The sequence below is a fragment of the Phalacrocorax carbo genome, chromosome 18, assembly GCF_963921805.1.
Source record: "Phalacrocorax carbo chromosome 18, bPhaCar2.1, whole genome shotgun sequence".
NCBI classification, from domain to species: domain Eukaryota; kingdom Metazoa; phylum Chordata; class Aves; order Suliformes; family Phalacrocoracidae; genus Phalacrocorax; species Phalacrocorax carbo.
Window position 1 is genome coordinate 7,101,550 of NC_087530.1, and position 12,874 is coordinate 7,114,423.

The 12,874-nt window shown below is 41.3% G+C and overlaps 1 protein-coding gene across 1 annotated transcript; it reads right to left on the reverse strand.

Moving 5' to 3' along the window:
• Positions 1–1,011: 1,011 nt before the first annotated feature.
• GLE1 (GLE1 RNA export mediator) lies at positions 1,012–12,740 on the reverse strand. Its single transcript, XM_064468608.1, has 16 exons — positions 12,603–12,740; positions 11,863–12,087; positions 9,777–9,902; positions 9,383–9,531; positions 8,996–9,056; positions 8,469–8,723; positions 7,494–7,722; positions 6,775–6,890; positions 6,511–6,580; positions 6,005–6,147; positions 4,924–5,114; positions 4,535–4,664; positions 4,098–4,202; positions 3,076–3,158; positions 2,840–2,903; positions 1,012–2,119 (listed from the first exon to the last, which is right to left on the reverse strand). The coding sequence occupies exons 1-16, from the start codon at positions 12,696–12,698 to the stop codon at positions 2,051–2,053; spliced, it is 2,112 nt and encodes a 703-aa protein (XP_064324678.1). The 5' UTR covers positions 12,699–12,740; the 3' UTR covers positions 1,012–2,050.
• Positions 12,741–12,874: the final 134 nt, after the last annotated feature.

Here is a 12,874-nt window from a genome sequence, read left to right on the forward strand (position 1 = left end):
TGCAGTCTTCAGCTACATCTAAAAATAAATATTGATTTATTATGATTCTTTTGATGTGCGCTCATTATTACATGAAAAATTATTAGTGTTTTAAAAAATATTTTAAATTTTAAATATTTTAAATATTAAGCATCTGGATGCGCTTTATTGAGGCACAAAAGGATATCACCTTTGTTATTTACAAAAATATATGCTTATATTCCCACCCCTCTCCCAAATGTTAGAAAAGCCTAGTACCTGCTAGCAAAAAAAGAAAGCTATTGTATAGACCATCAAATCCCTCCTTGTGTTCTGGCACAGGCAAGCAACTCTTTCAAACAGCCAGTGCCACTTAACACCTTGGCTAAAGTGAGTCTCCAGCGTAACTGCAGATGCACACGATGCATTAAAACATCTCCGCTCAGTATAAGAAAAGCTGAATATTTTCAAGTATACTAATGAAACTGGTATTATGTCAGTGTTATCTGGTAAAAGGATACTGGAAGATTTCCAGCATCCCAGAACAATCACCAGTAACACCAGTCTAAAGAATTCCAGAGTCAGTTTATAAAATATATACTCCAAATATAAATTTAATTGATTTACCAGTCAATTTCAAAGTCAAGTTAAATGTTTTAAAGGCCTGAGTTCCAAAGTACATTTACAGCCTTTTCTCAGAAATCTGAAGAGCTGTATCAAATTCAGATTCTCATACGCCTCAACTCCGCTTTCTACAGCTCCAAATTACTATGCCTCTAGGAATAGCAAGCAATGATCCAGTAAAAATAATTTTAACTTGCAACAGTATATTGCAAAAATAATGCACTACCTTCTGGAACTCAGAAGCAAATTTTCTCATTTTAGAGGCCACCAAAATAGTTCAAGGTCAACGCACCACAAATCAAACAAATCCCCCATCACCCTGATCTGCCATACTATATATCTCCTGTATTCACCAAGCAGCTGTAGGTTTTCTTGACCATCCCTCTTCTATAAAAAAAACAAAGCACATCAGCATCAGATTAAAAAGAAAAAAAAAAAATAATCACACTTTAATATTAATTTAAACAGATTTCTAGAATGAACTGTTCTCAGAAGAATCCGTCATTGGTACAAAAGTACTACAGTACTTGATACATAAAATGCCATAACACTGATTTGGAAGAAATCCATTTATATAAAAAGAGCCCTTATAAAATGCACCTTTGGTAACCCCCACATGCCATTTCCCCCTCAAATGAGGGCAGAACATCAGCAAAAATGCTAGAATGAATGCACCACTTTGCCACTTTTTTTTTTCTTTTTTAAATAAGAAAATGGATTATTAACTTTCATCCATCTGATGGAGAACGGACACAGAATTTCTCTTAAGTTTCAGGAACTCTTCCTCTGTGAAGTTACTATTATCCATGCAAACCTTTTAAAACAGTGAGTCTACCTCTGTTAAATCGAGCATGCTGCCTCTTGGAGCGAAGTTACATTCAGCAGAGTTAAGTGCCAACACTGCCAGGCCAAATGCCCGTACTAATCTCACTGTAGTTTTCAGATGTTGAGACAAACAGGATGCAAGTACATCAGCATAATTAAAACTGAATTATAAAAGACAGATGTAATAATACAAAAATGAAGTTTTAGTGGTAAGTTTCTGAGATTGAGTACTCTCTTAAGACTTCATAAAGCTGTGAGGTATTTTCACTTCTTTAAACAGAACAGCACCGTGCAAATTTTCAATCCAAGAGTCTTTAATCTCTGAAGCCCAGAGGTCATGACGATACTATAAAAATTCTTCTGCGTGTTTAAACATATGAAGGAAAAGTCTTCAATTTTCCATAATTTACTGTACAAAACCTTAAAAAAATCCAAAGCAAACAGTAACTTCCAATTATTTGCAACAAATTACATGAGTTTGTTCTGCCCAACATACATCTTGATGAATTAAACATTAACAGGTTGATGGAATATTTTCTCCTCTTTCCTCTATATACAAAATATATTTATTTTGCCTTTACATGTAAACAGGAAGCCAGGTCTGAAAGCACTGACATCCAGGGGGAAATAAATACAAACTGATCTATGATCTCCAAAAGGAAGACTGCAGAGCGCCCTTCGGTAATGGAATTTCCTGCTGCTGTAGGCATTCCTAGTGAAAAGAGAAAGACAAAGAACAAAGGTAAAAAAATGTGTATCTTAATTTGCTATCTCTTCTCAGGAATTTTGATGGCTCTTGTTGCACACATTCAAAGCACTGCTAACAAAATGTACCAATATTAATTTTTAAATGAAAGTACAAACGCTGAAGTTATCATATTTTAATATCATAATCTAAGTCAACACTCACAAAACAATTTAAATAATCAAGTATTTTACAGTTTTGCAAGCTTTCTCAAAAAAAAAAAAAGATGCCAAATACAGTGCTAAACACTACAGAGAGCTGTTCAAAGTGTCTACTTCCTCATTGTCTAATCAGGAAATCAGGACAACGAATAAAAACAAGCAAACCACTGATAAAAAATAGCTGTTACAGAAATGACTCGGCAGAATCCTCCTCAACCTCTACATCTCCTCTCACTGCAACTAGTCTCACTGAACTTCACTTATCAAAATACATTTTCACTGAGAAAAATTACATATAAGGTAAGAAAAAAGCGAGATGTTTGATATCATAACTATCATTAAGGTAATTCAGTAACTGAAAAGTTATAAAAGGCAGGTTACATCATAGTGACAGGTCTGGACTATCAGGTATGCTGCAAGCAGCACCAGCCTCATTATCAAAATGATGCATATATCCAACAACGGGAGAAACACACCAAAATCAAAACACTTGAAACTTAAAAAATTAAAAAAGAAACTGCTTTACCTCCAAGAATTGCTTGAAACGCATTAAAGAGCCCATCTGTCCAGAGCTGGTAATTGCTTCAATTCTGCAGAAATAACAGCATGTTTCAAAATCTCCTTAGAAAGCAGGGTTTGATTTACAAGTGGGTGTGGGGGTGAAAGGCAGAGATTGGAAAAGATGGGTGAGTCATTTAAGAGCAAGCACTCACAAAGGGAAAAACAAGGATTATTTCACTCTCCTAACCACACAGATCATACCTTGGGAAATAGTCTTCTCGGATAAGCAACATCATTTTCCAGAACTGAACCTGGTACTGTTTCATGAGAGCGTTGCCACACACCTATGGCACAGAAATCCACAAAGACCAGATACCACTTAATATTTTATCCAGACATTTAAAGAAATATACCTACACCTACAATAAAACAAGCAAATCCTCTGAAAGCCAATACTGCTATAACAATGACCTTTTTTTCTTGTTGACTGTATGGTGGCCACCAATACCAATTTTATGTTATTCTTCCTCTCGCTCCAGCCTCCCTCCAATAAGAACAGCCTTTCCTCATACCAGTTGGTAAGGGCACATTGTGGTCATTTCCCCACCTTGACTACTGCAGTGCGGATACATCAGCTTTCTTCACACAGTCAGCTTACGGGACAAACATTCCTCAGACTTCACCACTACTAACAGAATCCCCATGGCGTATTTCACTTTATACTTTACTTCCTCATTCCTACTTTTGAAGTTCTTTAGAAGGCATTTGATAAGCATAGAAGTTGCTGTGTTCAACAGTGTTTGTCTCCCAACTTCAGCCTTTAACTCTGGCTCTTATATAGCATAGCCCTATATCCTAGAATATAGGATTAACATACATCAGGCTCTGTCCTTTTCAACCTGAACAACCCATCCTGTTTTATGAAGTAATTCAGCTGGAAAGGCCAGAGGACCTCATTGCGTTGTACAAATTGATGCCAAGTGCTTAGCAGATCTTATTTTTACAGGGCCATGCAACTATTTTTAAAATACCAGGAACCTTAAACAGAACCAAACACAACAGAAGTTGCATGCATAAAAGCTTCTGGCTTTAAATCATTGAGTTCCAAAGCTCTATTTGCAAGAATGCAAAAATATTAACATTCCTTTCTGAAGGAATAAGGACAAGTTAAAAAAAACCCACACTGTTAAAACTCACAGTGAACCTCACCACAGCAGTATCTTCAGAAACTAAAATGTCACCAATTTAGATCTCTTTAATCATTCGTAATTCACATCACTTACCTCCAGAAAATCAAAAAGAAGTGTAGCTGTCACATCTGCCAGAGGCTCCATATTCAACATCTGAGCAAGCCAGCGCCACCCGTAGTTCAGCCCATGAGGATGTGCCTACAAAGCAACAAAAAAAGCTACCCGCCACTTGTTTTACAACTTGCAAAATGCTATTATTAAAACAGTTTTCTTTCTTCTTTATGAAAGTATTTTACGATAGCCTAACATAAAACTTCATCATTATGAAAATATAAAGCAAGGAAGTAAAGGTCTTCACTATAAACTACTTTGCATTGCTTTGTTATTATGGTTATATGACCATCTCCCTTCAAATATATTATGAGCTGGTTTAAGTTCAGCACACTTTAACTACGCATCAAATTTACAATACATTTATCAGACTCTTGATATAGTAACAAGGTTCTAATTATAATGCCATACACACATACCCCTTGTTTGTTTCCATAAGGCCAACGGAGCTGAATGATAGCAGCATAAAGACGAATCATTCCTGACATCCGTTTAAGAAAATGATCTTGCTCTTCCATCTTAGAATCCTTAACTTGATATCCAAGCATCCTAAGTATGAGAAGACTTTCCACTATTAGTACAGCACAGCACATTTACTTGAGTCCCTGCAGTTCTCAGCTTACTATAAGTCAACTGTACTGAGAGTAGGTATATGCCAAAACCACACGAGAATTATTGCAAAGGCTGATCATGCCAGCACGTCACAGTGCCTATGTAATCAGAGATGGGGAAAAGCAGAGCCCACTCAGAAGAATAGAGTCTCCACCCTTGCAGGGCTCACGCTGAAAAAGTCCAGTAATAAATTTACCTCTGATACTCTTCCATCGAAGTCCCCTCCTTCAGTGCAGGGTAAAATGGCACAGAATAGGGGCACTTTTTGTGCAGATGAGCTAAAAAGAGGTCTCCAACTCGAGGGTGTATTTCCCAGATTCCTGAGGCCACCACAGCAATTGGGAAAGCTGCATCACGGTGAGAAGCTACTTCTTCTTCTCCTTGATTCTGCAGTTGGGGGGAAGGAAAGTCAGTCCTGACCCCTTCAAGCCATTTCTCAGAAAAAAAAAAAAAAAAATCCTATTTTTTTGTGTAAATAGCCTCTACTAAGGGATCCTGATGTTTCCATGGCTATGTAGCCAAAAGCTGATAAAGCCCTATGTCCTCAGCTCCCACAGAGGACGACAATAAACTCTGGCTCAGGACAGAAAAAAGGGGTTAGCAAATACAGACACGAAGTGCAAGGCTGCACAGATATTTTCACTCCAAACAATCATTTTCAAACGTTTACAAATCAGGCACAGTTTTACTCCATGGGGTAATTTTTTTTATATATTTGTCGCTGCAGGGACAAAAGAAAGTTTCAACCAGCCCAAATTTAGCAAGTAAAGACCAGAAAACAAAATACTGACAACTTCAAAAAGCAGCTTAAACAATGATGCTTCATTTCTTGGGATGTGCTAACTACACAACAGGGTCAGCAGTTTGCCTCCTGGGCCTTAGCTCCTCCTATCCCTCCCCAACCATTCTGCCAAGATGTAAGGTTTTCAGCATGTGTACAGTTTTCTGATAGATCATAAATTAACTATCAACCTGTTTCCCACTAACACTGTACCTAACTAGCTCAGAACACATAACATGTAAGCCTGGAATTTAAAATAATTCTTCCTCCTAGAAGAGATAAAATAGAGGATGGGAGGGAAAGAGAAATTACGTTCTTCTCCCCCCTTTTTTTTAATCCAAAAAGCACTTCCCCTTATCATTATGAACATCAATACATGCAAGCTGAACACCTAGTAACTTTGCTCTTAGTAGTTGAAGACAGAGGACAGGGTCCAAAATAACTTCTTCAAGCACTAGCTACGTTTGCCACTGCAATAAAGAGAACATTTCCTCACCACAAATTTCTCCGCAAGTTTGTAATAAACAAAATCCAGACCCTGTGGATGCTGAGTCACTGATACAGTTCTCCCTCCACTCTGAACAGACTTTCCAGAGAGCAGGTTATTGATCTTGTCAAATATCTCTCTCAGCTGAGAGCCTGCAAATACAAACAGAATGTATAGAGAGAGAACATTAGGAAACAGCAGACAAGTCTTAACCAGACCACATCAACGTCACAAAATTTAGATTTACATCCTGAAGGGCAAGGCATCTCAAACTGCACGTTTGCTATATCTGATTAGAGAAACTGAATCAAAATGAAGCAAGATGCCTCTGAGGGAAGGAACAGATCTTCAAAATGCAAGCAAACACTGCACTGCAAAGACCTGGACCGTGTGCATACCAGATTTCTGCTGTTATGGTAGGGATAATTATAGAAACATTGGATATGTTGCGTCCTACTAACATCTTTACAGCAGAAGGCATTTCAGTTGGATTGGGTTCTCAGTGTTTTCCTGACCTGCTATTCTAGAGATCTGGCTCACAGGGATCGTAGCTGCTTTCTGCAAGTCTGTTTTTATCTTCTTAACCTGCAGAACAAACAAACAAACAACTTTAAAAACCTTTACAGACAAGTAAACTACCATGATAGTTTGGATAGGCAGACTGTTAATAGAGGCTGCTAAGTTAGAACTTTTATTTATTTATTTTAAATGAAAGCTGTCATATTTCCCACAGAAATTAAGATAATCACTCTTCAGCAGTATTAATCACTTGTTCATACCTCATTATTGTCTTTGCAGTTGCTGAGTCCACTGAAAGAAGCAACGCACTGCTCAGCAGCATCTTGAAGCTGCTGGTACCACCGCATGGTACTTTCTTCTGCCTTAATTTGAAGTCCTGATATTTAAAAAAAAAAAAAAAAAAAAAGAGCAGAACACTAAGAAAGATCCCAAACTCTAGAAAACCTTAAGAAAACTTTTTAGAAAAAGATTCCAAGGAACTAACAGCTTCATGAATGCTTTCTTCCCCAGAATTTAGTTCAGACAGTTATGTTCATTTACAAACAAATTTGCAAGCTATACAGGAGTCGTCCTTCTTGAGCTTAGTAGCTTATATATGCAGGATATCAGCGTTCAACTTACTCTCAAGAGGAAGCCATTGCAGTGGCCTGTCCTTGTAATCTTTTATCATATCATGCATGACCCATCTACACTCAAGGCACAATGTTATTCCCTAATATTCTGATAAATGGCATCCTGTCTAGGAAGACAGGATTTACTCCAGTTAACACAGTCAATTTATGCTGCATCAGCTTCATTTCAAAAGTGTGCTGCCAGCAGCCCTATACCCCTTTTGCTAGCTGTGCTAAAACTAAAGGCTACAAGCAGGTATGTCATCACAACAATAAGATTCCAAAGCAGTATTTAGCCTTACAGTAAAAGAGTGTGTAAGGGGGGGGGTGTGTGTGTGTAGAAAAGGAACAAAAAGAGCCTAACCAACCTTCCTTCTGCTGCTTTCCACCTGACTGCTGTGCAGGGGCAGGAGTCTGAGCCTTCATCTGCTCTTTTTTCAGTAACTCCTTGTGCTTCTGTCTCTCTTCCTCTTCATCTCTCCTCCTTTTTTCTTCCACAGCTGCAGCAATTTCTTGCTGCATGCTGGATATCAACCCTCGCATCTCCTGCAGCGCTCGCTCAGTATTGGCCACATCTACTTGAGTAGGGAAACCTCTCTGTCAGGAAACAGAGAAGGTAATAGAACATCAGTCTTTTGTTCCACTACCTGTGGACCAACAGCAAGAGCAAGGACCCTTTGAAGCATTAGCCTTCACTCTGGGAGCCAACTACACATTTTATGCTCTTTGATGAAAACACCTTTTTCTCCTTTATTTGTACATAACATTCCTTGACCAGACCTCACAATATCTTGGACAACAAAAGTTAGTAAGACACTCTGGCAAGTATAAGGGAAGCCCAATGCAAAGCCTAGACAGCTTCCTCTGCAGAAAGCCAGCCGTGACCTGCTGGAACTGAGAATTAGCCTTATTACAGTGTTTTATTTTTCAAGGTTTGCATCCCACCTTTACATAGAGAAAAAAAAAACAATTTCAAGGAAACCTGGTTACGGCAAAAAGGCTTATGAGCATAGGAGAATCATGTGTTCAGTAGTTAACAATTTATGAACCACTCCACTTCCATGGTTGTCTCAGAAGGAACTTTACAGCATCAAGAGTTTACAGTATTTTAATATTCAATCTTTCCCCTGCATGCATTTTTATAAGCCATTTTCAAAAGAACAGCTAAGGTACCATAGAAAAAAAATCTCCTTTTAAATTAGATACTTTATGGGACGAATATCTAGAAACATTTCTATGACATCTCATTTAACGGCCTCACAACAAGCTGCCTTTGAAGACAACTACAGGAAGGTTTGTGAAGGAACAACAACCAAAGTTAAGAACAACTCTAGAGCCTCTACCTCGCTTGTGGTGCGGATGAGTCCTGACACCAGCCCACAGATCTGGTTGCCACGATTACTGTACGCGGAAAGATCGATTCTTGGCAAGTCTTTGTGTCGATAATTGGGATCAATCTGCTGGTTAAGCTGCAGCACTTCCTCCTGGATGGAATAAAGGCGACGCAATCTTTCCTGGCCCTCTTCCTTACGCAAACGCTCCAGCTCTTCCTGACGCTGCCTCTGCTGCTCTGCCTCACGCAGTTTTAGGTTTAATATCTGGGGAGAAAGAGACACAAAATACTTAAAGAACTCCAGCTTTACAGATCCTTCCCAGTCTGATTACTCTAGCTTTGCAGGCCCTTCCAGCTCCTACAACACATGTGCCTTTTCTGCATTTCCACAATAATGCAGCAGGTGTCTAGGACAGCACCAGAAATACATTCTCACTCCAGGGGTGCCACGTAAATACAAATACAGCAATTGGTCTTTCCAGTTCCCACCCAGTAGTCAAGGTCTTTTATGAAAGACAACTCTTACAAGTCTCGGACCTTTGCTCTGTGTCGATGTTCTTCCTTCAACTTCTCTTGCTGTCCCTGAGCCTCCTTTGAGCTACAATACACATAAAGACAGAAAAACTGTATTCAAGACATGCACAAAAATACAAAGACTCAGAAAGTTACTTTTCAAATAAGCTAAGCTAAAGGAACTTAAACTGTCACAAATATAGTCTTTTTCTAACCACTGAAACTTCAACAGTAGCCAGAGGTCTACTCTGAGAGACAAACGATTACAGGAGAGTAAATGTAAGAAAAGCAGCAAGTGAGATTTTCAAGCACAAGTGACTGACTAGTATATAACTACCAGGAAGAATTAATCTTCCCTTTGATTAAATGCTATAATATTTTAAGGATACTAAATACCAAAGCTAATCTCACCTCTTCTCCATTACTTCTTGCAAATCTTGGAACTCCTGATGCTGCTTTAGCTCCTTCAGTTCATCAAAGCGCTTCAACTGTTCACTTGCCAGGTCATACACTGCCCTCACCATCTGCTCTTGCTGCTCCAGCCGTTGCCTTAGCCCCTCCTGCAGATTGCAGAGGTGCCAGAGGCACCACAACGTAGTAAGCACCACAATTTGGACAGAAGAAAATACAACTGAAATTGCCCAAAGTGGGCCAATGTGGTCTGCTTGGAGTTATCTTAAACCTTACTTTGTAAGGTTTAGGATAATTTACTGCCCTGCTACTTTTACCAGAGCATTGTTACATATGGTTACATAGCTCTCCTGTGACTCATACACACCCTCAACTTCTTGGTGGGGTTTTTTACCTTTCCTTTCAACCTGTGCATCTCTTCATACATCCGAATGCAGCCTTCAACTTCTGTAACTTTAGATGGCAGAACTTCTGGAAAGACTTCTTGATCCATTTCCAGCAGACTAAGATCTTCATTTCCCTGCATGGTCAGCATATAAGCTAAATCAGTGACTGAACACAGTAACATCAACTCCTGGAGGAAACCAGGTAAATCAAGTCTTCTAAAGTACACATTATTTGTAGAGAAACAGCCAAAGGAGTCAACCAATGCACAACTTTTTAGAGTATGTATATGCCTCAGTAGTGTAGCCTCACCATTTTGAGTATCCTCGAGCACCTGTATGAGGTTGGGATAATTACTCTTCCCAATCACTAAAACTGTCAGCAGAGATTCCAAGAGACTATAGGACATTCATGAAGGCAAACTGTCACCTAGAAAGGCTAGACCGACTCCTCATGTCCTCTTTATATTCAGTGGAAGAAGTCAAGACAGGTTTATACTTAGAATAATTCTTCAAGAGGAGTCTTCGGACTCTCTCATATCAGATCTTGCTGCTTTATTAAGATGTTTTCCTCACAATGTATTTCTTAAGCCTAAATAGGGCCAAGATGATGCAAAACTTCGTTGCTCAGTACCAGTTATGTGGTGAAGTCACCATTTAATGCATAGCAACAGACACTCTTCTTTTCAGTGCTTCATCAACTTCATCACCTCCGCAACTGCTCACTGCCCAGCTTCCTACCCTTTTGCCTTGCAAAAGGGACCCATAACACATCTAAGTCATTCAAAGACTCCAGAGAACCCTAGGGGACATTCACACTCTTACACTAGGCCTGACCCTACTCTGTGACCTTGTTCCTCCAAATAGATGAATCCCACACTACTAATCTAAATAATTATATAGCTCTGACTAAATTTTCCTTAGTTATGGTGAATCACAGAATCTCAGGTTGGAAGGGACCTCAGGGACCATCTAGTCCAACCTTTCTAGGAAGAGCGCAGCCTAGACAAGACGGCCCAGCACCCTGTCCAGACGACTCTTGAAGGTGTCCAACGTGGCCGAGTCAACCCCTTCCCTGGGGAGATTATTCCAATGGTGACTGTCCTCACTGTGAAAAATTTTACTTGTGTCCAATCGGAATCTCCCCAAGAGCAACTTGTGTCCATTCCCCCTTGTCACCTCCATGTGACTCCTTGTAAAAACGGAGTCTCCATCTTCTTTGTAGCTACCCCTTAAGTACTGGTACACGGTGATGAGATCCCCTCTAAGCCTCCTTTTCTCAAGGCTGAACAAACCCAGCTCTCCCAGCCAATCCTCGTATGGCAGCTTCCCAGGCCTGTGATCATCTTGGTGGCCCTTCTCTGGACCCCTTCCAGCCTCTCCACATCCTTTTTGTGTAGCAGGGACCAGAACTGTACACAGTGCTCCAGGTGTAGCCTGACAAGCGCTGAGTAGAGTGGGATGATGACTTCTTTATCTCTACTGGTGATGCCCTTTTTGATGCAACCCAGCCACTGTTCGCTCATGTTGAGCTTTCTGTCCACCAGGACCTCCCCTTCCACAGAGCTGCTCTCCAGCCAGGTGCATCCCAGTCTGTGCTGCATTCCCGGATTATATTTTCCCAGGTGCATGACCTTACACTTGTCCTTGCTGAACTTCATAAGGTTCTTGTTAGCCCACTCTTCCAGCCTGTCCAGATCTTCCTGCAGAGCAGCTCTCCCTTCTAGAGTGTCTACTTCCCCACTCAATTTGGTGTCATCCGCAAACTTCATCAGGCTACACTTGATGCTGTTATCCAGATCACTTATGAAGATATTGAATAACACTGGGCCCAATATCGATCCCTGGGGGACTCCCTTATGACAGGCTGCCACTTGGGAGTTTACTTTTAGGCTTCTGTGAAAAATTATTCTACAAACACCTTGTTAATACCATTTTTATCATCACTTCTTTATCCTACAAGAGGTTGAAACTATGTACATTTTTTCCCACAAATTAACAGAGCACAGACCAACCTTTACCAGACAATTTATGGCAGCAAGTTAGCACATTTTTTTCTCACAGCTGCTCACAGATGGATTATAATCAGAGAATTACCTTTGTTTCACTTGGGTCTGTAGGTGAAAGTGGTGAGGAGCCCTGGTGGCTAGCAGACGAGATCTTCTCCAGAGAAGATGACCGGTTTGTGAGGGCAATGGATTCTTTAGGCGTTGAACTTCTGGAGGGTGCAATCTCTTGGGCTGATTCCCCAATCACTCTGTCTAGGACCCAACCAGAATAAGGGGACAGCACAAGAGGTGACATGCATCCTTCCAAGATATCCTAGAGAAAAAGCATTTGCTGTTAATGCAAAACACATCAAGAAAGCAACAAATTGCTAACAAACAGGCATTGAAAATATTTTCACAGGTCATTAAGTGCTTTATAATGGCGGCTCAGTATCCCATTTACCCATTTTTTTCTGCTGTCTTTTCAACGCTTTTTCCAGGCTCCCTTACTTTTGCAGGACAGCAGGACTACCACGCTTGAACCTCCTCCTCCCCAAACCCTGCACTGTTTACACGGAGAAGCCCGGCCCCGATATACTGGAAAGGGAGCAGAGGGGCCCAGCCGCTGACAGGCGAGGAGGAGCGGGCAGCAGAGATACCACAGGGACGATTTACGTATTTCAAGCCCCAGGGAGCCTTAAGGAGACAAGAAGCCGATGCACCGCCGCCGGGGCGGCGCTGGCACAGCCGAGCCAGGGACTCCTTCCCCCCCTCAGGACACATGGACCACCGTGAGCAAAGCGGGGGGGGCCAGGGGCTCCCAGCCGCCCGCCAGGAGCGGCCCCTCACCTCATCCTGCAGCCAGTGCCGGCAGTAACTCAGCCGGCCCTTGCTGGAGGAGCGCAGAGCCGCCAGGGTCTCCCAGCGGAGCCGCCGAGACTGCATGGCGTCCCGCTCTGCCGCGCCAACCACCCGCCTGACCTCCCCACTTCCGCTTCCGGGGCGCCGCCGGCCGCCTCCAGCCCTGTGCTGAAGGCTGAGGGTTCGAGTCCCGCCGGGGCCGCCTCCCGAGGGCTGCGGCGAGGGACGGGGCAGGGCCGTAAAACATAGCATCCTAGAGT